Source organism: Akebia trifoliata, chromosome 8 (assembly GCF_017979445.1).
Source record: "Akebia trifoliata isolate Shusen 1 chromosome 8, ASM1797944v1, whole genome shotgun sequence".
In the NCBI taxonomy this organism is placed as follows: Eukaryota; Viridiplantae; Streptophyta; class Magnoliopsida; order Ranunculales; family Lardizabalaceae; genus Akebia; species Akebia trifoliata.
Genome location: NC_141382.1, coordinates 37247593 through 37274999, shown reverse-complemented (window position 1 = coordinate 37274999; position 27407 = coordinate 37247593). Strand labels below are relative to the sequence as shown.

The 27407-nt window shown below is 35.9% G+C and overlaps 2 protein-coding genes across 4 annotated transcripts; one reads left to right on the top strand and one right to left on the bottom strand.

The window, feature by feature from the left end:
* Positions 1–6364: 6364 nt before the first annotated feature.
* Positions 6365–15411, top strand: LOC147396668 (uncharacterized). Of its 2 annotated transcripts, XM_086451700.1 has the most exons (3): positions 6365–6477; positions 6791–8894; positions 14783–15411. In XM_086451700.1, exons 2-3 carry the CDS (start codon positions 7269–7271, stop codon positions 15125–15127), a joined length of 1971 nt encoding a protein of 656 aa, XP_086307826.1. In that variant the 5' UTR covers positions 6365–6477; positions 6791–7268; the 3' UTR covers positions 15128–15411. The 2 variants fall into 2 exon arrangements, with proteins under 2 accessions (XP_086307826.1, XP_086307825.1); XM_086451699.1 differs by lacking the exon at positions 6365–6477 and having other exon boundaries at positions 6493–8894.
* A 2947-nt stretch (positions 15412–18358) lies between these two features.
* LOC147396667 (uncharacterized) lies at positions 18359–24517 on the bottom strand. Of its 2 annotated transcripts, none has more exons than XM_086451702.1 (4): positions 24347–24517; positions 22485–22730; positions 18722–19861; positions 18359–18620 (listed from the first exon to the last, which is right to left on the bottom strand). In XM_086451702.1, the coding sequence occupies exons 2-3, from the start codon at positions 22646–22648 to the stop codon at positions 18742–18744; spliced, it is 1284 nt and encodes a 427-aa protein (XP_086307828.1). In that variant the 5' UTR covers positions 22649–22730; positions 24347–24517; the 3' UTR covers positions 18359–18620; positions 18722–18741. The 2 variants fall into 2 exon arrangements, with proteins under 2 accessions (XP_086307828.1, XP_086307827.1); XM_086451701.1 differs by having other exon boundaries at positions 18359–18630; positions 24347–24516.
* Positions 24518–27407: the final 2890 nt, after the last annotated feature.

Sequence of the window (27407 nt, the reverse complement as noted above, 5' to 3'; positions counted from 1 at the left end):
TTTAATAAAATATATCATCAATGAACTCAAAAAAACAATTAAACCGAATCAACAAACCATGTAAGAGTTGTGAGTTGTTATACATTAGAGTTCTATGTACAATTATTAAAAGAGTGAGAGTGGGGTTCATGTTCGCCTGGACCTTCTTAATCGTCTAATATGAAGACGAGTGATGGTGAAGATGGGTGAGATGAAGGAAATCATAGGAGACGGTTAGGGATATGTGAATACGAGTTTTGTTCGATTTTGGGTTTGGGTATACGTAGGGAGGTAGCTGAAATTTCGCAAAAGTTCTTAAGTGAACTATATTTTTTTTAGATCTTTGTTGTTGGATCTTTGTATATCCGACGGTTCTAACTATTTGTCTGAGACTTTGGCTAAGAATTGGGTTATATATATATATATATATATATAATCATTTTCATTAATATTTAAAAATATGACTCATTCAATAAAATTTAGCAAAATACATAACTATATGTTTTGATAATTCCATCTAAGAATATTGTGATGCTAAAATGTAAAAGGTGCTAATAATTAATCCCTGGAGTTCCGTGCATCATAATCAACAATAGAAATAAAGAGTTTACATTGCCACACCGAAACTTTTTTTTATTTTATTGTAACAAATCAAATAATGAAATTATCAAGGAAAATGTTGAACTGATTTCATTCAACACTCCACTGATGTGGTAGTGTGTAGACAACCCTAGATTTCTTTCCTTGTATCTTGAGGAAAGAAATCTATGGTTCTCTGTGCACAATCACATTGCTACATCAATGTAATGTTGAAGGCAGTATTAAAGGAAGTCAATGTAGCACAACTCAATTATCAAGGGTGTTTCGATTAGAAGGTAACCATTATAATTTTCCAATGACCACATCTCTATTTCCTTTCTTCTTCTATTTTGAAATTCTTTGATTTTGGATTTTACTAAGATGATAAAAGTTTTTCAAGTTCTAAAAAAGGCCAGTTATGAGATTGTGCTTCTTTTTTTTTTTTTTTTCTTTATTATTATTCAAAATCCTTGTCATGTGTCCATATCCTTACTTCTTGTGTTATCATATAGTTTCATTAATGTTTTATAATAAAAAATTTAAATAAAAAAAAAAATTGTTTGGCAATATAAGTAATCTAAAAATATGAGGAGCAATATAAGCACTCTAAAATAGAGAAACCCCTTTTGTTTTGATTCTAGATGGTGAGATTAACACTTTACTTAAAGAAGACTAGGTTTTGGATATACTGGAACTGAAGAGCATAATTCATATAGTCGACCTCAAATCTTTGGGATAAGCAGGGGTGGAAGTAGTAAAGAGCTGGTGGGGGCAATTGCCCCCATAGAACTTTGAGACACCCCTATATTTTCAACTAATTACATGCTCCATTTGTCCCCACTCCCTCATCTCTCTCCCCATTTGCCCCCACACCCTCATCTCCCTCCAATTTTTGTCCCACAGCCTCACCTCCCTCCATTCAAGTTCTTCAACTATACAACTAATCATAATTTGCCCCCACTACAAGAAAATCCTGACTCCACCCTAGGGATAAGGGTTCAATGTTGTTTTTGTACAATATTATGTAACTCGTTATTTATCTACATGCAATTGATCGTTTTTATTTTAAAAACATGACGATAGTTATGTTATTTAAGTCAAAATACAAATTGTGAATAAAAATTTTAGTTGAAAAAAAAAATCTCTAATTAATTTAACTCAATAGTAGTGTGATGAATCGAAATGCTAAATAAGCTAAAAAAAGATTTTGGTCAGGCGAAAAACAGTTATATTATACAAAAAGTGATTCCAAGATGGAAGAAATTGACATTAAAAGATGATCAACTTTTGTATCAAAGTAAAATTCAAAACTTTATTAAAAAATTCGGATGCACTAATTACAATAGCCCTACACACCCTATGAATCTTTAGCTTCTAATATAAACATTAATAGACCTACAAAGACCAGTTTAATGGTCTTCAAAGTGCACCTTTCTATGTCTTATTTTCTACAAGAAAACACCAAACCACTAACCACTTGTGGTCCCATCCATAACTAAAAGACTAAAACATAGTTTTCACCGCTTCCAACAAAGGAAGAAAAAATATAGGCATCTTTGACTTTGACTTGGACTTTCACTCCCCTAAGTAAGTAGGGGAAAGGTTGACTACAAAATTGTCACATCTCTTTCTAAGTTGCCTAAGACAAATCAAAGAGTGCTAATCCTGTCAGCTGTCCCTTTCTTTCGGGTGTATGCACAATAAAAATTTATATTCTAATGACAAATCCACGTCGTAAATAATACACGGTCGATACACGGTGACATCGCAAGGGTAGGATTTGTAGATCTTTTTCCTTGTGTTCCCAACCCTTGCCATGCCAGTCGTATATCAATTGCATATTATTTATGTGTTGATTTATCACGTCTTATCTATATAATAAAACACAATTGAATTACAACAGTTTTGTGCTTTTTTTAATTAGGGACAAATGTCTTTCAATTACAGTTCAGTGAGTGGACATATGTCCCATCTATCTAGATCACATTTTTTGTCTTTACTCTTTATTCATATAATTTTATTATATCTTTTTCATAACTCATTTTAATGTTTTTAATTTTATTTTTTAACTCTTAACCTCAAAAAAATGAATAATATTCCTTCAACTTTATTTTTTTCCTTTAACTCCTTTAACCCGTAGAGAGGATGCGTGTGCCATTAAAATGAGATTGAGGTGATTTTTTGTAAACCACATTTGATGGGATTAGAAGTTTCAGATTGAGTTGATTTTTTTATGAGGATTATCTTCTCACCATAGAGATCATCTTCACAAAAAATAGTCAAATACAAAATTTTTAAGTCATATAGGATAAATTTTATCTTCAACGTTGTCTCCCTAAGATTGTTTGCGAATGCTACTTATATATATAGGGAAATATTCAGAGGTCCTAAAGAAAACCAAACATTTTTCAAAACATGGGTTAGAATTTTTGGAATGGGCTGATTTTTTTTAGGATGATCTCTATGGTGAGGATATCATCCTCACGAAAAATCAGCACATTCTAAAACTTCTAACTTCATCAAAAGTGTTTTACAAATAATTGACGGTCCATGATTCTTCAACTTGTAAATTGAGTTTAGAAGTTTCAAAATGGTCTGATTTTTTGTGAGAATGATTTCCTCAACATAGAGATCATCCTCACAAAAATCAGCCAATTTCGAAACTTATAGGCCATGTATTGAAAAATGTTTAGCTTTTTTAGGACCTCCGAACGCTTCCCATATATAGGGCAGTGTTCGACTAACAATCTTAGGATGACAAAACATAGCAAAACTTTTGTGTTATGTGGGTTAGAAATTTTGGATTGAGCTGATTTTTGTGAGGATGGTCTCTATGGTGATGAGATCATCCTCACCAAAAATCAGCATAATTTGAAACTTCTAACCCTATCAAAATTATTTTAGAATTGTGAATTGTCGATTTTTTATTGAAAATTTGTGAACTACTTTGATGAACTTAGAAGTTTCAGATTGGACAGTCTAATCCGAAACTTTTAAGTCATAGAGGACAAATTTTGTCAACCAACGTTGTCATCCTAAGATCGTCAGTCGAACGCTCCCCCCCCCCCCCCCCCCCCACACACACACATGAGGGTTCCGAATCTTTAAGGCAATTAACTTCTTAGAGCATCATATCTTATTGCAATACCCCCACAAATCACACATACCAAGTAAATAGGGATAAATCCTTATTATGGCCAATGAGGGGGTTTGAACTCAAGACCTCTCCCTTTTGAATAGATGCCTTCGCATTGCACCCGACTCTTGTTGGTTTATAAGATAATATTTTTTCTTACTATGCAATGCATTACTAGAAAATTCGCTACAAAATACAATAAAACCTTACTACACATTGTCTTTACAATCTAAATAAACTTTCCCTACCACAAAAGATTCATAAATAGTTAGATGAGCACAATTGTTGAAATGGATACATATAAACACAATGGTGTGAACTTCTAATGCTTAGAAATTTAGAATTTCAATGTGTCTCTATGATGTGTTAAACCCGTCCCAAGTCTCACTATTATAAAAGGAATTAGCTTAGCTGACATAGTCTATGGGTGATAATATCATGGACATGAGTTCAATTTCCACCATCATAGAGATACTGATCTCACTGATCTCATTAAAATCTAGTTTATCAATTAAAAATAAAAAACCCTACTATCTTATATTTCAATGTACCTTTGGATGTAAGCAATTTGTGGAATTTGTATTCGAGGGTCTTGGCTATTTTTTATCGAAGGTGTCAACATCCAATAATTGCAATGAAGGCTTCAAATTTGTGTCTCTACTACTTTTCTTCCATCTTTAGGACCTCATACTTTCCTCGTCTAAATAAGAATCATAAGAGATTGTTTTTTCATGGTTTGGGTTTATGAGGGCCACCTGTTTCACCGAGCTTGAGAAAAGATATACTTATATATAGTCTGGGTGATTGCATATCCTCCATGTTTACTAGGTAGGCAGTCATTCCAACTTCAGAGGCAAGTGAGCCGGGTCAAGAAGCCACTTGAGTTAGCCTAAGGGTTAATATCCTCTCAGGACCGTCGGGTTGGGTTTCAAATGATCATGATCACGCATTTTTTTTTTTTGAGTCAAAGGAACCTAACCATGCACACATAGAGTTGGGATCTGGTGAATCATGAAAATTGATTCAAGAAAAAATATCAAATCATTATTATTAAATACAAATTCCAATGGTTGCAATAAAACACATATCTTAAGGATACATCATCTATCCTTAAAATAAAATTGGTCATCGGATTTTGTGTTATGAAATCTCGATAGTGCCATCGATCATAATGTATGATAGAGATACATGATGCATCTCTAAGCAACATGTTCTATTCCAACCATTGAGTTCAAGGGCGGATTTAGAGTGGAGGCACTTGCCCCCACAAGAATTTTCAAAGTCTATGAATTAGTGGGCTATTGCAATAGATTTTAGTGGTGGATAAAAACTCTGTCACTATTGCCCCCACAATTTTTCTTTTCAATCATAATTGTCCCCACAATTTTTTTTTTTTTTCACTCTTGATTGTCCCCACACAAAAATTTCTACACTCTTAGTTATCCTCACAAAAAAATTTCTACTTTTGGTTGCACCCACATGGGCAAAATCCTGGCTCCACCCATGATTGGATTGTGTTGTAATGATCACAATTTTGTATTCTTTCATGAATCACATGATCTTGACCTTTAAAACATGTAATCTAATAGTTAAGTTTTTTTTTTTTCATTAATAAACATGGTAACTACAGTCCAAACATGGGGTGCGTATTACACACCCATGATCACTTTAGTATGAAACAGAGTTAAAAAAGGAATGATCTATTTCCCTTTTTAGATAAGATTCTTTCGATATTTTCCATTTTGCCTCCCATTCAAGTAGTACAATAGAAAGACCTACCTCCCTACTTAATTAGCAAATTAAGTACGCATCCTTGGATTTAAAATATTAGAATTGCCTCTCTTGACCAATTCACTTTGAAAATTCCAAGCATTATTAAACCACGGTTTTATAAAGACATACTTAAAGTCTAAACTTTCCATTTCAAAACCAAATTGACTCAAACCAACCCAAGATCGAGTCAAAATAAAATAAAAATCAAGTTAAAATATAATATGATCGATTAAGAGTAAAAGACAGATACAAAATATCAATTGCCTTCGTTTTAAATTTCTAACGTAAACCCTTTACTTTTCTCTTCCAATCAATCTTTAGAAGAAAAATTGTCCCCCAAAATCTATAATCTTCAAGGTTTTGACCTTTGGCATATTTAATTTCATCTACAAATTTTTTGTAAAAATAAAATAAAATAAAAATTTTAATTTTTTTTTATAAAATTTATCTTTATTTTGAGATTTTAAAGGTTGAGGGAGATAGAATCTTAAAGTTGAATATAAAAAATAAAAAATTTACTTTAACATGACTAATTTTAGAGAAAAAATCAAGCTGTTATCTGTAGATGTTGAAGATGAGGACATTTTGATCATCTTATTTTTTGTTCACAGAAAAATCTATGTGTTTGAAAATATAGGGGTGTCTTTAATATTAACCAAATATGGAGGGGCATGTCTACATCACCCAAGAATTAATTGATATAAAAAAATTATTTTTTTAAATATTTTTTTCACCCTAAAGATTGAAAAAAATATATATAGAAAATCTATTTTTCCCTCATTATTTATGACAAAAATCTTGAACATTAATTTTCAAAATCAATTATTAAAAGAAACATGTATAAATATGGCAAATTAATGAGGGAGTTAAATAATAATAAAAATTCAACTCTTTCTCAATCTCTTCCTTGGAATAATTAATTAATCTTTTTCAGTCAAAATCAGAGCCATTTCAACTTTGCAGTTTGCATCTCTTTGGAAGGTTTAAACTTTAAAGATTGAGAAAGTGAGGTAAGTCTCTCTCTCTCTCTCTCTCTCTCTCTTTGTTGAAGTTGTACATATCTCTTTCTTTCTTTCATTAAAATAATATTCTGTTATTTATCCTTTGAGGATTACATGATTCATGGTGGGTTTTTAATTTTTTTAGCTTTGGGTTTGGTTTGAACTTTGAATGGTGGGGTTTTGTTTCTTTATAGTATTAATTCCTTTCTTGATTCTGCATCTTTTCATTTCTTTTATTCTTTTCTCACCCACAAGCATGTTCTTGGGTTTTGTCTGGTCTGTGAGTTGGATCACAAGCATCTCTTTGTTTTTTAATTCTCAGATGAAAGAGATACAGTTGTGGGGTTCTAAAGCTTGACCTTTTTGGATTTGTTTGAAGAAGAAGAAGAAGGTGAGATTTCAGGGCCTCTGTGTTCTTGTTTCAGGACCGATCCTGACTCGTTTCTGGATCGGCTCCAGTGTCTGTACTATTGGGTTCCTCTTATTTTCTGTCTTTTAAGGATATTTTGAGAACTGGGTCTGATTCATTTGTGTGAAAGGTTGTGTGGGATTTATCATTTCTGTCAATAATTTTGAGATTTGGGCTTGAGTTTATTTACTAAAATTGAGCGTTTTATTGCATAATTCCAATCTGGGTATTATCTTATTGGGTAAAATTTCACACTATTGGTGTCTTTTTCGGTGTTGATTTGACTTTGGTTTGAGTATATACATCATAGAAATTGGTTTGGAAGGAGTTTTTTGTGGGGACTTTCTTGTGAATTGGGTTTGATTTTGTGGATCTCTTTGGATCGATTGCAATGGCCGGTAGTATCGATGTTTCGAAATATGCTCACAGTTGTGTGCACAAAGCTGTAGCCACAAAGGATTATGCCAATCTAAAAAGGATATTGGCGGGTCTCCCGCGATTCTGCAACCCATCTGATATTCGTACCGAGGCGATTTCGATCGCAGAGGAAGAAAAAGCCGATGCCATCTCTGCCATGATTGACCGTCGCGACGTTCCTAATAGGGAAACACCTCTCCACCTTGCTGTCAGACTCGGTGACCAAATTTCAACCGAGATGCTAATGGTTGCCGGGGCAGACTGGAGCTTACAAAATGAACAAGGTTGGAGTGCACTACAAGAAGCAATCTGTAATAGAGAAGAAGCCATTGCTATGATAATAGTTCGGCATTACCAACCTTTGGCTTGGGCTAAATGGTGCAGAAGACTACCTCGTCTGATCGGGACTATTCGAAGGATGAGGGATTTCTATATGGAGATCACATTTCACTTTGAGAGTTCTGTAATTCCTTTTATATCACGGATTGCGCCTTCTGACACGTACAAGATTTGGAAGAGGGGATCGAATTTGAGGGCAGATATGACTTTGGCTGGTTTTGACGGTTTCAGGATTCAACGTTCGGATCAGAGTATTTTGTTCCTTGGGGACGGGTCGGAGGATGGGAGGGTCCCAGCTGGTTCTCTATGCATGATCTCACACAAAGATAAGGAGGTGATGAATGCATTGGATGGTGCCGGGTCACCAGCCACTGATTCAGAGGTTCAACAAGAAGTCGCGACAATGTCTCAGACTAATATTTTCAGGCCCGGGATTGATGTGACACAAGCAGTGCTCTTTCCACAATTAACATGGAGAAGGCAAGAGAAGACCGAGATGGTTGGTCCGTGGAAGGCTAAGGTGTATGATATGCAAAATGTGGTGGTGAGTGTCAAGTCGAGGCGGGTTCCTGGAGCTATGACGGACGATGAATTCTTCTCATCTTGCAATGAGAATGACACGGAGAGTGAGGGGTACGATGACCTTTTGACTGAGGATGAAAAGAAGCAATTAGAGGTTGCTTTTAAAATGGATTCCTCGGATTTGACGGCTGAGGATGGTGTTTCCGATGGGCTTATTGCTCATCGACATAGTTGTTATGAGCAAAGAGATATGCCTATCGAAGACATGCATAGTTGTAACAATGGCGAGGCTAAGCAGGAGAGGAAAGGTTGGTTTGGTGGTTGGAGAAAGCGGGATTCCAAACTTGATGGGCAAAAGAAGATGGCACCACCTAGAAGTTCACTATGTGTGGATGAGAAGGTTAGTGATCTTCTTGGGGATTCTCCATCTAGGTTTCAAAGCCAACCTGGAAGGCACTCTGTAGAGGTTGCCGTGAGAGGAGATGAACTTCGTAGAGTAAGGGATTCGAAAAAGGCTTCTTCTTCAAGTTCTGAGAGCGGACATCGACGCAAGGAAGGTAAACGTGAGAGTGAGTACAAGAAAGGATTGAGACCTATTCTCTGGCTTTCTCCCAACTTTCCGCTTCGAACTGAAGAGCTACTACCTTTGCTTGACATTCTCGCTAACAAGGTCAAGGCAATCCGCCGTCTAAGAGAACTACTTACAACAAAGCTTCCACCCGGAACTTTTCCGGTCAAGGTGTGTGACATTCGATTGACACTAGTTGAAATCATGACATAGTTCTTTCAGTAGTGCTTTTCTTATGCTGCTTGCAAAATTTACTTATATCGTTAATATGGATGAATTCTTTTACTAGAAATAGTTTCATCCTTTTTTAATTACTGCATGCCAACCATTTTTCTTTCTTTTATATAACGTACTCTTTTTCCAGAATTTGTAGGTACAACTTAGATCTTCCTTTTGCATTTGTTTTTTACAATTTAGATCCTTCAGTAGGCTTTGATGATGATAATGATGATTACAGAAGCATTTACAGAACCTGTTGATGAATTTCTTTCTTTCTTTGGTTGAATGTTAACTAAGGCTTTGTTCTTTCAAATAATGAACAATGGTGACTTGCTTCGAATGTTGGAGAGACATTAGGATGCATGTGGCTTGGCCTGTGATTGATTTTACGATGGTCACTTCAATGGGTCAGCCGGATTCATTTTTATGCTTTGTTGTTGCTTTAGGCTACTATATGAGGAGTAAAGTATTTATAATCAACATTATTTTGGATGGAAGAGGCCAGCTTGCTAAGTCATTAAGGTTGGAATGACTTGATGCTACTGTGTGGGATCTGGAAACTGTCATAACTTGCTTATTTGTTATCCAATTAATCTCCCTTGCTCCCAACCAAAAGCAAACATTGTTTTGGATATTTCTTACTCCGACCATTAATTTTTTTTAGCTTAGATTATGATTAATGAGGTTTGTACAGTGGGTGTATAGTTTTGAATTGTTGACTAGTTCCCAAGGTATTCTTATTTTGTTTTGGCCTAACATTTTTAAATCCCTCCATACTTTTTTGATCTCCATATGACCATCCCGTGGCGATCTTTAAGCATTTTTTGTCTCACTCCTAGAACGGGATATTTCTGGTTCTCATTATTCAGGGTTTCTGTAGTCTAGTTATGGTGTAAACTGGAAATTGATCACATGCAAAAGATTTATTTAGTGAAAAAGTGCTTCTTTAGGGGGAAAAAAGGAGTGCTTTTTAACAAGCAACAGTTCTATGTTGTAATCGTATTCAACTTTCTAACTCTAACTCAACTTTTTCCTTGTAGCAATGTGACATAAAACATAAAGATTATTTATTTTTATTTTTTTCACCCATAAGGACTGCTTTGGTCCCAGAACTTCTGTTTTTCTGGAATACGTAGCCAGTTCCCAGCCCAGAATCTGATACTTTCCTTGTTGCTTATTTTTTTGCATTTGGATTGAATTTTAATATTATATTTACCCTCTTATGGGATGTGATGAGGTTTAATGTGGATGTGAGATTATAGTTAAGAGTTGAAGTCAAGCTCCCATAGGTCTCAATGCCCCATACTTCACTTATGTCCCTATCCAGCCATGAGTACTACTTCTACTAATAATAATAGTATTATTATTATTTCTGTTATTAATTTGTGATAGATAAAGATACATTTTTTTTAAATGTATAGAAGATGTGAGGTCAAGGAAGAAAGTTCTTTCCCCATACATAGTTTTAATTTGTCCCATCATTAGCCAAAGAATCGTTGCATCATTATGTGTTAACAATGCATGATAGAAAATGATGGACCATTATTATTTGACTTGCACACTCTTTTGTTGTATGCCTAAGAAATTGTGTTAGTGAATCCCCTTACACTTCCAATGATATGAGAGGTTGTCTTTGAGTCTGAAGCCCTTGACGAGGTAACCTAACCTCCCCACCCCATTAAACCCACTTGTCAGATGGACTGGAAGACTCGAATAAGCTTTGAGCACATTCCCATTTTCACTGCTGAAATCTCTTCTTATGCTCCTCCATTCTTGGGTCCTCATATTTGCTTGTGTTGTTAAGGATGTGAACAGACTTAATGTTGATGGGGAGATAATAATTAAGAGTTGAAGTCAAATAGCTATAGGTCCTAATGTCATGATATGTATTTTCCATGTTAAGGTTCTGATCTTTCTCTTTTCAACTAAGGATTTGAAGAAGTCTTTTTTTTCTTTCTTTTCCCGTACCTTCTGTGGAGTAGAGAGGCATCCTAGTAACTACGAGGGAATTTTAGTGCTCCACGCCCATAAGAAGTGTCCTTTGTTTAGTACGTTCGAGTTTGGCTGAGAAAGAGGATGCCTTTGGAAGTCTTGATAAGCTGATCCATTGAATGAGGATAAGATATAAGGATAGTGACATTCTTAATTTTAGAGAGGGGTTTAGCTTACCAAATATGAAGGGAGGCCATCCATCCATAATTTTCTTTTCCAATTTGAGACCCTTGAGATAAACAAACTTAGTTGCAATTAAACTAAAACTTGTTTGCAATATATGTTTCCCTACCCTCGCTCCCAAGTCCCCTCCTATACCACTCCCACTTTGTTGAACTAAGTTTGTAGTAAGACTGCTTCAACAATAACAAGTGTGAAAAGGGAAATGGTGGACCCTCCTAATGCACCAAGTTTGAACTAGCCTTTTGGGGATTTATTTGTTAATATTAAGACAATGAGATGAGCTCTAATCATTGACTGCATGTATCCTTTTTTCTCAGATCGAACACAATTAACTCCTATTAATTGTGACCAACCACAAGCCTTGTCTAAATCTGTTTGTAGGAATATGGTCCTTTCAAGTCTTCCATTGGCGATAGTCGATGAGGTAGCTAGCAAGATGGATTTATGTTTAGGGAATCTCCATGTACTTTATAAAAGGTTGCTTATTATTTAAGTAAGACACTTGGCAAGTACCTTGTCGGTGACGTTGAATTTTTTTTTTACTAGACGGACTTGGTCGTAGTGGCACCCTTGAACTTTCAAATCAAGGTTATTAATGTGGGATTGATTAATGTAGGAGTTATTTTTATGACTAGGCTGGGATTGAACCATGTCCTAGTTAAATTGACTCCGAAAGGATAGGGATACGTGAGTTTGAAACTGGACATGGATAGATATGGAACCTTATGACATTGAGTGGGACACATTACCGTTATGCTGCAGATTTCTCATTTAGTTACCACATTTAGGTATTTTCTCCCCTACCTTGAGGACTCGATGGCTTGTCATAATAAAAAGGTTCGATAAGAGGAGTCAAAATACTTATCATGAACATGAGCCTTGTATTTACCTTTTGAAAAAAAAAAGCATGCTGGATATGGATATGACGATGTGCTTCATTGCTCATACATTTTTATTTCATCATCATCAAACCTTATTCCAAAATTTGAGGTCAGTTGTATGTATGTATCTCATCCCTCCATTTAATTCTGGGGTGTTCATATCCACTCTCAATCTCAACCATTTTTATGTACTTTTCTGATTGTGTCTAAGAGAAAGAAAGGGGAAAAAGCCCCCGAATTGTGCAACCTCATTGGATGTCATTATACAGCTAAGTTAATTACTCTTTTAAAGGGAAACTGTGAACATCATATTAACAATTGGTTGTTACTCTATAGTTTAAGGGATTTTCATCAATCACTTTTATATTATATTAGGTATAAACGTTGTTATCAGAATCATCAAAGCCTTATCTGAAAAAAGTCCCAACTGAATTAATCTTCTTCTTTCTTTCAATTCTATCTAAACCTATGTTTTGAAAACTTCCCATGTCAGATACCGTGTAATGCACATGTGTAAATCACATGATTATTTCAAAGAGATCTAGTATAACTTAAACCTTATACTGTAATACATGTATGCAAGTCTCTTTTTTCGGACTTCTGAAAGACGTTTGTGTTAGACACCAACACATGTTCATGTCCTTTTTTCATAGGGATCGACTAACTTTTTCAAGAACTGGTTCATGGATGCTGCATTCTTGAGAGTTCATTGATTGAAGCAGGTCCATGTGTAAGGTTCCCTTACATGAAAAGCGTTTACCTCTTCTTAATCATGCAGTTTTATACTTCTATTGTTGCGAGGGTCAAGGGGACTTCATGAAGTTTGGCATGGAGGAAGTTGGATATATACTTTGTATCATCGTTAATGACTACATCATCCTAAACGTCTTCCCCAAGAGAGAGAGAGAGCAAGGGAGGGAGGGAGGGAGGGAGGAGGAGGGGGGGGGGGGGGGGGGGTCGATTTAGATTAGGGCGATAATGAATAGAAGGCATGTTTTAGTTAATTAACATTGGACAGTTGATGAAGCCAATTTTTGGCTTTCGTTGATAGAAGGATTGTGGTTGCCATGCAGTGGGTTTAAAAATATGTGGTATTTGTGTGATTTTTTTACTTCTAATATCAAGCTCAAAGTGGGATCATGCAAACACTTGCTGTTTTTTAGGCATTGGAATTTATTTCACCATCAGATCCCCAAATTTTGGGATAAGGCTTTGATGATGATGATTTCACCAACAGATCCAATGACCTTGAAGACATGACATTTTTATTATCAGAGCCATCACTTTATTTAGTTTCAAGCGATGCATTAAATTTCAATTTTGATGTCTATTTCGGTTAGCTTGGAAATGGAAATATTTCGATAAATGTTGAAGTTAATACAATTTTCATGAAAAGGGATGAAAATGTTGTGGAAATGACAGAAATATTGAGGAAATTTTCATTAAAAATGTAGTAAATGATAAAAGAAATATTAAATGTTTAGAACACATTTATAAGTTATCAAAGAATAATAAACAACCAAATAGAGTGTGCAAATAAAGATCAACAATGTCCCGCTATGTGTTTGGAGGAAGTATTTGAGAACTCAACAATGAAAAACAACTATATTTACATGCATATGAGGACAATAATGCTACAATAACCATACACACCTTAATATGCAAAATACTTATTTAAGTACTAATTCATTAATTATTATTATCATCATCATCATTATTATTATTATTATTATTAGAGAACTACTATTGGCACCCCAACTTTTATTTATCACAACCCAATTAAAGATTAAAGCACACTCTTCAAACACTACAAAGGTTTGGCCCAACTTATAATCTCAACATTACAAAACATTCATTCAAACAATTTCAGTAGTTGTTTACAATTATGATTATAAAATCCTAAACTCAAAACAAAGAAATAGTTGTTTACAACTTATTTTCTTTATTTTTAACTGGGGTGTTATAAGTAAAAGTTGGGGTGCCAATAGCAGCTCTCTAGTTTTTTTGGATAGGTGAAATTTTTTATTAGGAGGACAAGGTGTCCTTAAAGAGAATACAAGAGAAACAGGCAGATGAAGCTAACCTCTATCCTACCTATAGAGGAAGTCCTTGAAGTAAAAACCTCTACACTCCCCAAACTGTTAACCCATTATTATATATATATATATATATAATATGTATGAATAAAATTTTCATATACTCAGCTAATTAGGCCATAAATTAATATATGTGAGTGCTTATATGCACATGTTGACAGGCTTAGTATACATCAAAATAAAATGATTTGGATGTCTAATTAATCATAATTCATTTCTATAAATGATTTGTGATTATTATATATTTATGTTATTTTCATAAATTAAGAATAATTTTTCCAACTAAAACATTTCTGTCTATTTTATTATTGTCAAAATATTTCCACCAAAATCATGCATTTCTATACCTAAGTCGAAAGTCATTGTTCACAGAAATATTTCACAAAATGAATGGTGATTTCCCCTGAAATATTTACAAAAAGAAACTGTCAATATTTTGTGTTGGGTCTTGTGGAAATGGAAACATTTCGGTATATTTCTTTAAAATCTATCGAAATTAATGTCATTGTTTCAGGTTAAGAGGAAACTTGCATGTTTATCTGGTTAAAACAACCTTGTATTATTGCGAGTACACCTATCTACTTCATCGTTCATTGTTTCAGTTTGCAGCCGTGTTCGCTTTTATTCCTAAAAGTTCTTGATATTTTTCCATGTATTTGCTGAGAAAATTATCCTTAATTAATTCCAGGTTGCCATTCCAGTGGTTCCTACCATCCGAGTTTTGGTTACTTTTACGAAATTCGAGGAATTACAGCCATTGGATGAGTTCTGCACACCTCCTTCAAGCCCTCTAACAGGCCGAGAGAGCCCAGCAGTGATGCAGCCTTCGGGTTCGTCGTGGCTTCAATGGATAAAAGCTCCCTACCAACGTCAGAACTCTTCCATATCAGCTGGCCCCAGCAGTCGGGTTGAAGATATTCAAGACCCATTTGCAATACCATCTGATTATACTTGGATCACCGTCGAAGCAAAGAAAAAGAAGATGCAGGAGAAGAAGGGCAAATCAAAGAAGGGAAGAGGTCGAAATCAATGAAGTTTGTGGCTAAAGAGGATTTTGTCTGCTATGGTGTGTCCCCTCAAAGCAGTAGGGGGGCTGTGCTCAGCATATAGAAGTGAAGTTTCGATCCCTTTACAAAGGTAAAATCCAGGAAAACAATGTTGTAATTGTTGAAAATTGTTTGTAACCAACATGAAGTCTGTTTGGATTCTTGGGTACGTTTTTGGTGAATGTTTGCACCAAATATAGCTCTTCCATTGATGATGCTTGCCATATTTTTTTTTTTCTCGTGTTTTAAAGTGTTGCCTCGTCGTTACCAATGCATTGGGGGTGACGATTGTTTTTGGTGTATGTATTGATTGTTCGTTTCAGTTTCATAATTCCTCTGTTTATCTCATTGGGGGTGGTCGGGGGTGACGACTGTAGAAAATAATGTACTTTTGAAGTAAAAAAGAAAAGAGAGAATCTATGTAATTTTTTTCTTTTTGAAACTGAGGTGTCCCGGCCTCTTAGAGCACCTGACTAATCCTCGGGATGTCTTAGATAATTTCCTCGAGGGTGGCCCCTAAGGGGGTGATTCTAACTCAAGACCTCTTTAACTTCTTGAGGCATGGGGGTTGGGAAACCATGTATTACTTGCAGCAACTGTTGCAATACTGTTCAAGTCATAAGGTATGGGGCAATGGATGAGTGAAAAATCATGATTGTATTATTGAAGGCTCATCTCCTTTTAAATCAAAGCAGAAACCATAGTAATCAATTTTGGATTTGGCAACTATTTGGTGTCAGTTTTTCAGGAAAATTAGCCAATTTTATATTAGTCGCCAAGTTTAATAGGCAATTTATTCGGCAGATCCCCTTTTCATCTGATTTGGACCTGTTCCATGCTCTAATCACTAAGGTTGTGACCATGGAAATTTAGTTGTCCAATTATTTCTCCTCATGGAACGATTTTGATCACCAATTCATTATACTGAAGTAAATCTCAAGTATATGGTAAGAGAAAATTAATAGAAGAATGCTACAGGGGATCGGTTCTTAAGAAAATTAGAATCGTAACCATTATATTTTTTTCTGGGTTCCGGTTCTTTTCGGTATCGAATCCAGTTCTAAAATAAGTGAAACCAGAACTGCCAAGGATCACAGGTATCAGTCAATTCCAGCTCCTAAGAATCAAATGAGAGGAAAAAAAAAAACAAAAATTATTATTATTATATGTATGCAGGGAGGCATTCGGCGCCTCACTCTTTAACAAATGTTTTAGCAATCGTTTTGCAATCGTTGGATATGAAGAGATCGGACAGACGAGATTAAAAACAACAGCCAATCTGCGTTAAATTATAAACGATATGTTTATTTACAACACCGTCCCTCAATAACATATTATTTAGTGCTTCCTCCCTCTTCTCTTTAAACCCGATCGAACAAAATAACAGAAAGTTCTATCGATCCCTCTCTTTCTCACTGAAACCCCCTCTCTCACTTCTCTCATTCTCGTTCTCGCTCTCTAGCTGCAACTACCTCCCTCTCTCTCACTCTCTCGCCTGCAACACTTGCTGAAACCCTCTCTCTCACATGAACACGAACGGCTGCAACACTCTCTCGCTGCAACTCCATCTCCCTTGCACGAACGTCTGCAACACCCTCTCGACGAAGACAGGTACTCTCTCTACTATTTTTTCACTGAAACAAATATTGAAATCGCTAATCTTCTTAATCGATCTGATTACTAATGTTTGATTTTGATCTTCACTTGATAAACTAATTCTACGAATATATATATAGGGTCGTTCCTGCAACACACATTGCGACACATAGACAACGTGTTTGTCTTATATGGGAAAAAATGTTTGGAATGGGCTGATTTTTTGTGAGAATGATCTCTGTGATGAGGGGATCATCCTAACAAAAAATCATCACATTCCAAAACTTGTAACCCCATCAAAATTGATTTACAAAATTGGACGGTCTATATTTTTCAACAAAATTGGACAGTCTAGAAGTTTCATAATTAGCTGATTTTTGGCAAGGATGATCTCCTCACCACAGAGATCATCCTCACAAAAAATAGCCCATTCCAACATTTTGCCCATATAGACAAAACACGTTGTCTATATGTGTGTTGAAATGGTTGCCGTTTGATGACCCATATATATATATATATATCTTCAAATAAATAACATATCATCTACAAATAATCCACTGAATAATTATTTGTTCCACCAAAAAATATGATTTTAATGAAAATTAAAATTCGTCTTCTTTACAAGTAATAAAATCCCAAAATGTACGATAATCTGAGTACTGATAATTGGCAGAAACTCCTAAAATGGACTCTGAATTTGAGTTGGAATAGGAGTAATCATAAAGCACCCTACACAGAATTGTCAACATCCCTCACCACAAAGCAGACAGGGTAACATGATTGACCTTAGAACCACAGGCAACCTTGCCAGGTTGGGCTGCGTGGCCTATGTGGTTAGGTGCCGAGTGGCAGTCGGTAGGTTCAATAAGAGCCTCACATCATGGATGCAAGGAACCTGGTGTGATCAACATGACATATTGGGTCCATCTTTGTTGCTTGTACATAGTCATAACATCACGTGACATGGTACTGGCTCAAGACACTTGGATCATGTGACCCAAGGACATTGATTTGAGTGCACGAAGGCCTCGACATAGTTTTGCATTCGTGTGTGCCATTGAAGCCACCAAGGCAACATGCCAGGTAAGGCAATCCAAGGTTTGCATTAATTGGGCCACAACTAGTGCATGGTCCCTCAGCTGTTGAACCTAGGGACCATGTCGCATGGGCTTAGGCAGAGTTGAGAGAATCAAGGAAGAACCAAGATTGGTCATTGATCCAACTTTACAGATTTGCTGAAGCAAATGTGTAGACCCAAGGGCAATAGTGAGTATGTCCCATTGATACGAACTAAGACCATTCATTAGTACTAGTTTCTAGCTATCCATTCTGGCAATCAGTACTGCATTGTGAGACTGATCAAGGGAAAATGGTCATTCTTAATGGTAGCCTGCAAATCACCATAGATTAGCACAATATTGGGTGTAAGGTTTAAAACATACCTTAATCATATTAGCCCAACCATCTGACTCAGAGATTATGTACCAAGGTTGTAAGAAATCTGCGAAGGGTCCAGAAATTATATCAACAGATTTGATACTAACGATTGCATCAAGTGGCGTCCGGAGACTCCCGATCCTACATTTGCTTCGTGTCTCTTGTTCTACTAGAAAATTGAAACATGTCCCAAGAACACCAGCACAAATTAAGTAGAAGTAGAAACATAATTCCCAGTTCTGTACAAATTTTATGTTGGGGGTGGCAACAGTGAATTGAAACAAAACAACAGTCACTCAAATAAACAGACCAGACACTCTAAATTCCCTGTCTCCAAATGGTAATTTTGCAGCAATGCACTCCTCCCCAGAAAGTTTGCAACTTAATTTCTGAATCCTCGACTCTTTAGCAGACTTTGAAAAATCAATAGGGCAGCCTGGGGCAATTCTGCAAAGTACTAAAACATTCACGCGGAAATTACCACTTAAATAAATTTGAAGGAACCAAGAACATGAAACGTGATTGGTGACTCGTAAAGTGTAAATTACCAGATTTTTCATGATGTTTATCATGGCAGATCTTCGGACCGGGCCCGCGAAAACCGTCGGCGCCTCCTTGGTACTGGAGGAACATCTTCTTCGCCCATGCCACTCGGCAGATTCCAATCATCATCGTCGTCTTGCAAACCCAACAAATTCTCACCCCACAGATTACGGCGATCAGGGAATGTTCCAGAAGGGCGGCGATACCTTCTCCAAACCCTAGACAGGCCCCGTGGCTCAGAACCAGGAGAAAATGGTCTGATCATCTGATGCAGAATGAACGAAGACAACAATGGTCCACTGCCTTCACCTGAACTGTTTTCCCTATCACCAAAAATCCCATCACCATTTTCAATAACATAGTCCCCAAGCACAATGGCACCCGGCATGGCTGAACGGATAGCACTCACAGTGTCACCATAATCTTGTTGGTTCTCAAGTTGTCGCCAAGCGGATTGCCTCTTCGGGTCAACGACATTAGGTCGAGTTGTTGGGTGGTCCCTCCTGGCATGCCTGCACAGCTCCCCATAGTTACCAAAGAAAGAGCACGACTCCAAAGAACAGCTCCTCTGTTTCAGGTTAAGATATTGCCGTGCCTCTTCAACAACTGTCCAGCCTTTTACGGTTCCTCTGCACAAAGGACATTTCAAGTAAAAGCTTGAGTCCGATATATTCCCCCCAACACTTTCCGTGTATGGTTCAATAGCACCAGTTTCACTATTGTTTTCTCCTAATACTTCTCCAGTTGAGATTCCATTGTTATTTCCATCTAAACTGTTATGTTCATCAACTTCTACCAAGTCATTTCTCAGTCTACCATCCCCGTAAATAGTTTCGTTAGTGCCATGAAGATGCCTCTGACCAAGCCTTGAACTGTCTGGGTTTTCAGGGAAGGAAGCGCTGGGCTGCGAAGGGCTGTTGTTCTTAGGGTGCTTTTTAAACCTATCCAAGCAATTTGAATGCCTGTAATTTGTGTTACAAATGTAAGGCCTGCAACCCTTATCATATGAACAGCACAGGAGGAGAACGGAATGATGGGGATGGTCCATACAAATTGGACACAAAGCTTCGTCCCATTCCTTGTGCAGTAGACACGTATCTGTGTCAATGGATGTGCTCCCTTTGATATCTGTCATCTTTGGTGTACTGTATTTAGGTATTGCAATCACTAAATTCGTTAGAAACTATTGTTTTTTTTTTCTTTTGAAACAAGCATAGATTGATTAGAGAAGCTAAATCTGAAAACAATCAAGATGGGCTACATTTTTCATGGCAAAAGGAGTAGCTGTAGTAAAAATATAATGGACCAACAAAATTCGTTACAATGCTTGATGGGCATGCATATCAGCAGAACCAAAACTTAGTTATTCTCTATGTTAAGGTTTATGCCCAAGTCCACCACATATAACCTTGGACAGCTGTAAAGGCGAGGCTCATCTATAGACTATAGCACTCTTATACTTTTCTCCAATGACTAATGTTCTAGTAATGGTTGAATTTCATGTGTTCCATGACATTTCTAATCAATATAATGTTTGTAAGCACACAATGGGCCAAACTGAAAATTAGTTCACTAACCCAATTCAAAGATAGGAACATCAGACAATCTAGAACCTCTTCCACTCTTCCCCACGGACTTCATCATTATAAATAACAGAATGATAATTAAAATAACGGAACCAGAACCTTTGTAGTGAAAAGGAACTGAAAGCATCAATAACTTCCCTTAAGAGCAGGAATAAGTGTAAAATTTCACTAAACTCCACACCCTCTGTTTTTTACCGGACACATCACTCCTTATCTAGAATCCATATACCATCTAGCAAAACTCTAGGCTAAAGTTTTATTATGAGACATTGAGACTGATGAAACAATATCAAGACATATATAAGGCCCTGCTTGACACGCTCTGAATTAGCTAGCACTGATATTTTGGAAAGAAAAATTGCATGATTTCTTGAGGAAATTCGTTGAGGTGCAAAAATTTGTGGTGATTTGTAGCCGACAGAGGACAACCAAGTAACAGAAGATGATTAGAAGTTATGAAAACAATCTTGTCACTTTTTCTAAATCTCTTCATCTTTTACCAAGACACTCTCATCGTCCTTTAAGGTATCTAACATGATCCAAGTATTCAGTTTTCTTAACTTCTTCAACTTGTAGACATCTTTCTCTCTTTAGTCCTCAACCTGTTATATAAATCATCATATCCCCGTGTGTAGCTTGCTTCCCTCACTCACTCATATTTGGAAAGAAAATCTGATCCAAGAATTCGCAATGTTGTTTACAAAAGACAACAGTTTTTCTTTGGAATCCTCTATTCTCATTCATTTTAATGTAAACATATATGACTATTTGAGTGGTCAAACTCCACCTAGAATAACCTTATAGGATTTGCATACTAATTGTCCATTTCTCTTTAAGTAGAAAAAGTACATATGGCTTGCATTAGTTCCAGTCTTGAAAGTTACTAATGTCCATCCCGCATTTGAAATATGATCACAAGGTCATACACCATTGCAGATTCAAAGAGTGGATTTAATATCTATTTCTTTCTTTAAATCCAAGTCTTCAATGTACCCACTCATATCCTCTACTTTCCTTACTCGTATAAGCATTAAGTCTGTCCTATAAAGATATCATACTATCATGTATCCATCAAGAGGTCCTTGAATGAGTTCATCCATGTCTTCCAAAAATCGTGTCTACATATTTTCTCCAAATCAAAATTATGTCTTCATATTCCCAAAATTGAAATTCAGCCAGCTATCGTCTCAAGTATAGTTGTTTAACAATAATAAACTTGGGATAATATTTTGTAATTTTTCTTCCTACAAAGTTTGGATAAATGGATACGGCCAAGGACATATGATTCAAATGTAAGTCCTCACAGTCCATCAATATTAACAACTAGCAAGGCTTCTCATTTTTTCCTTGCCAAATTATCCCCGATTTGTCCCATAGTGTTTCATCCAGTCTGACTTCCCACAAAATTGAGAAGCCAAATGTGAGTCCGAGCAGCTTCAATTTCTGGCCACTTTTGGCTTAAGGTTTTTGCAGGAATTTGGAAGTCAAGTGGCCACCAAAGATGCTTTTGACTCTAGAAAATGCTTTTGATCAGCAAGAAACTAAAGTGGAACCCAAATGCTACAACAATTGCAACTCTTGTTTATAAAGATAGAAAACAAACAGAAGATGATCCAGCTAGCTATGGTCTTAGTAAAGTTGTTTCACAAACTTGGGCTAATATTTTGTAACTTGATTCTCTAGTGTTCCAAAAACATTATCAGATTTTTAGAAAATTGGATACAGGCATACAACCAAGGACATATGATTCAAATGCAAGTCCTCCTCACAGTCCATCAATATTAATTCCTAACAAGGTTTAAAATCCCATCTTGAGGCAATGTTTCATTAGGGGAAAAAATGAGATGGTATCCATTGAAACCGGAACGTTCTGCTAAAACATCTTGATAAGGAGTGAAACTTTGAACTACGGTTACCAAAAGTAAGAGGGAGAACGATGTATATAAATATTTTTTTACATGTAATAATAGAAAATTCGGCAGAAGATAGGAAAGAAACTTTGAAACATGGTTACCAAAAGTAAGAGGGAGAACGATGTACATAAATATTTTTTACATGTTATAATAGAAAATTAGGCAGAAGATAAGAAAGAAGCGTATCAGTCAATTACATATACAGTATTATCTAGGAAGTAATCTATGGGAAAAGAGATAGGGTTGACGAAAACAACATGGATACTCACCCAAAGAGGCAACTCTGAACTCTATTCCCAAAGCTTCGGAATTTTATGACACAATCAGATAATATATGTAAAAGCTGGCAATCTTGAGTTGTTTTGATGAAGAAAGTCTTTACAAATTCAAGCCTCAAATAATGCTTCAAAGGATGTAACAAACAATCAACCATCTACGAATCTTCAAGAATGATAAATTCTTGGGCTAAAGCATAACTGTTATGTTTCCACAAAGTCACCAATGAGTCCAAAAACCTGTACCATGGAAAAAAGGTGAAGTTCGTGTGCATTACATATTATCCCAACAAAGGAAAAAAAAAAACATAGAAAGATAGAAGCACTTGTAAACAGACCCAAGATATCACATGTAACTCTATTCTTTTTGTTTTTTTTTGGATAAATATAAATTTTCATTAAAAATGCAGGAGGATGAGAGGGCATCCAAAGAACAAACACCAATGCCAAAGAAAAAGCGAAAGGAAAGGAAGAAAAAAAACCACCCCTAGAAGAGGGCACCAACTACGAACAAAGCTCAACCCATCTATAAACAAAATGGCACAAAGATAGTCCAATTAAGAAATTTTCGGATTAATCATCGGATTAAAATCAGTAATCAAACCAAAAAATCCAAACCTAGATGAGCATTCATTCTTTTTTGGATGGGATAAGCTGGATTTGAACCCACTCCATCAAAGTTGCAATCAACGAACTGAGCTATGAGCTCAAGCCCTTAAAGACGAATTAGTCAATCATTCATCCTCCAATGCACATCCATAATCAAGAAAAGATAATAATATACAAGGATATCACTCCTAAAAGATACCTCCAGCACACATAATATCCAAATTCAAAAGCCTTTGGGCCTTCTAATAATATCCCAATGGATAAAGGCTTAACTTTTCGCACCAGTATTGCCTAGGTGCTTTTGGTGTATTGGTCAGGTTCGTATCACCATTTGACTCTTACCCAACATCTATTACATCCTGAACCCCTCGAATTATCACAAACCCATTAACTTTCATTCAGAATATTTCAATTATAAAACGAAATCAAAGACAAATACGCAGCAGAAAAATAAATAGAATCAACAATCACACAATTAATTGCCTAAGGAAACCCAACAACTTCAATTCCCTTTTGTGCGGCAAATTATAACAAAATAGCAGTTTATTTGAAAAATGTAGGGCTAGGTACAATCTATTTGAAAACCCTTATCATCCCTATTTAGGTTTTTCAGGTTTGTAACAAAAACAGTACTACTAGTTTGATACATCAAACAATGATACAAATAAGAAATTATCAAACGATAACCAAAAACCGAAATTATTAAAGGCCCATCAACTTCCATAAAAAATATATCAATCATAAGGCAAAACAAAGACAAATGCACAGAAGAAAATTACATAGAATCAACAAACAGACAATTTCCTAAGGAGGCCAACAATTCAATACCCTTTGCAGCATAAATTATAGCAAAATAGAAATTTCCTTCAACAATGTAGGGCCAGATACAACCCAAATCAATAACTGTTAGGATCCTTACTTAGTTTTTTCAGGTTCAAAACGAAAACCTAATTTGTTAAAAGCCAACCCTAACTGGATAAAATTCCTTTCGATCAACCAAAAAACCCAAATCTTAACCCTAACCAGATAGATATATCTATCAAATTGAATCTACAATAAATAAATAAATAAATACAAAAAACCTAAATTTCACAAGCAACATCAGATAATAAATGAAACTGAGGCAGATCAAGATCAAAATCCAAAGAAGCTACCGATCATGAAAAATCAAATAAAAGTGAAAATTTATCACATAAAAAAATAATTAATCAAAGAAATTGCAGGGGGAAAAAAAGTAAGGATTTTACAATAATCGGGTGGTGGATTGGACGACTGGTGTTGTGATTACAAACAAATTTTTGCTCTTTTGGTTTAAAATTTCTTCTCCTTCTGCAAAATCAAGAATAGAAGGGGAAGAGACTCCATGTGAAAGAAAGTTCCCAAATTTCTGTACTTATAAGAAGAGGAGGAAGAATGGTGCTTTGGAGTAAGGGAAGTCAGCAACATACAGCCCATCAAGTCCTAGGGCTATCAATAGGTCGGATCAGATCCGAAACCTGATCCATCCCATCCCATGGCTATGGGTCTGGATCGAGTATTTGGGATAGATACGGATCGGATCGGATGAGAATCCAATTTGATCATTTATATACGAAATCTGATCCATCCCATCCCATAACCATGGGTCCGAACAAGTATTTGGGATATATAAGACCCGATCCGATGAGGATCCAATTTGATAGTTTATCAGATTGGTTTTAGATCAATCATGTCCCGATCTGATGGGTACCTGCTTAATCATGTTTTGAAAATCTATATAATAAAACACAATGGTAGGTCTCACTATATGTATAGTTTTATAAGGTATAAATATCTACTGTGGAGTGGAGTCCATACTATCCCACTTTATTGTTTTTCATTTTCTCTCCCATCAGTTTTATTTCTATTTTTCCACTTTTACCTCCTTTATCCGAAAGAAGTTGTTCATGTCATAGACACAGGCAAACTCCAGTATATAAATAAAGTTAGACATCGAAGAATCACGAGTAACGATCTCAAGAAAAAAACACATGATCACAAGAGTGTACAAGTGCAAAATCTAGTTATTAAACTTTTAATACATCCCTTTGATGCTCATCTCGAGGATAAAATTCTCATTTACACAAGAGTCGTGATAAACTGACGCTCTTTGTACACTCCATAACATGGCAGTGCATACAACCATAGATCTTTTTCTTTGAGGTACACGAGGAAAAGATCTACAATTTTGTGCACTATCACGTCAAAGCGCATACAAAGAGCGTTCGGTTTTAAAGCGTCAGTTTATCATTAGTCTTTACGAAATTGTGAACTTATGTTTTTTTCTTGAACTATTTGAACTCGACTCGTATTTATATTAAATATTTTGGTTATTACATTTTTATATACATTTAGCAAATTGAATTGGAAGGAATTACGAGTTATCCAAAAGGTTCTGAAACACCATGTATTGGATCAATTTCGGAGCTTAAAATGAATAATCTAATCAGGTCCGTGCATGTGAAATTCCTTATTAGGTTCGCGTGTATGAAATTTCTTATCCATGGGTACTGATATAGTACTGATATGATCCCAACCCAATCCATTGACGGCCCTGTCAACGGTGTGAGTGTGGCCTTTGAGACTTGTCCAATATGTTGAAAATTCAGCCTAATTAATAAAAACTCGGTCAAGTTGATTGGGTTTCATATTTTCTAATTTCGAATAGTTTAAATATTTAGTCATTTTCTAAGAATTTTGTGACCGAGCATCTTCTAGTTGCACACCAACTTGAAAAAATAACTCTATTACGATAGGTAATTCCATCTCAATGTAACGATCAAGAAGAAAAATTGAAATGTTTTCTTCTTGATATGAACAATATTCATTCTACAAAACATTGGGAGTTCTTTTGAAATTTTTTGAAACAATTATAAAAATTAGCATTTTAAGCAATAAATATTGTTAAACAAATATATTATGGATTATTAAATGGAGAAATGTTCTCAATGTCAATGTATGACTCAAAATGCGATTTTTTTTTTCAAGATAATTTTTTATAGAAAAAAAAAAAATTCATAGTGTGGCCTGGTCAATCTAGGCTAAAATTGGGCATGACGAGCTGAGCACCAGTCCCTGTTCATGGCCTTGCTTAAGACTAAGCATAGCTTGGTTACATCAGGTGGAGATTGGGAAGAGATGATTGCCCTTACCAGCCCTTGAGTTGGCTATAGATTGTGTTCATTGAGATATTGTGCAATGGCGCACTCGTAAGTAACGACCTGCAAATAAGTCTAAAGAGAACTCTCTCTCTCTCTCTCTCTCTCTCTCTCTCTCTCTCTCTCTCACATACACACACATGCATGCACACACAATGCAACATACAAGAGTACAATGTGAGACAAATGGGATGGATCCTCTGTAGTCTATTTTTCATGTAGCTCTTGTTCTACAGTCCATAGAACATCGCATTGAAGAAAAATAACAACTCAATCCTCTTGCACTCGTGGTTTTGATATAAAAAAAAAAAATTGGGGGGCGGGGGGGGGCAGGGGGGACATAAAAAAACATTTTTTTTCTAGTCCAGCATTTGAAGTGGACTATCACAACTCCTAAATTTAAACTATTGGATGTAACCGTTTTGATGGTGTGGAACACCTCAACCGTTGATAATGGCTACAGAGAGCTACGAAGATAAAGTGCTACAAAGGATCTGCTCTAGAGACAAATACCCAAAGACCAACTTTATTAATAATGAATATAGTCCTAAATCATCGCCCAAGTAACTATTCCTATAGGATTACATTTTCCAATTGGATATCAATTGAGTCTTAAAGAAAACTCAAACATTGGTTGAACATCCCACCATAATTAGATCCTTGTCCATTATATACGGATTTGATCAAAGTAAGAATATGGTTTCCAAATGCTTTTCGTCCCATCCAATAATTTGTTAAGGTGAACCGTGGCTTCCATTAATTATTAGTTGAACATCCTAACAGGGGGGAGCACCTCTTGCTCCACTATAATTTTGAAATTGGCCATGTGGATGACATTTTTCTTTTTAATGACAAGGTGTCTAGATTCATAGGCCTAATTAGGGGGAGAGGCAACTGGCATCTTAGAGCATCATATCTTGTCTAAATCCCCTTGAGTACATGCATACCCGACAAACCACACATACCGAGTATGTTGGGATAAATCATTATGCATGACCAATGAGGGGGCTTGAACTCAAGACCTCTCTTCTTGGAGGAAGGCCTTGACCACTATGCCCAACACTCTTTGGTTAGGATATTCTATTCTTGATTTTTCAAAATCGAACAACTATCCAGGAGTAATATGTTATGG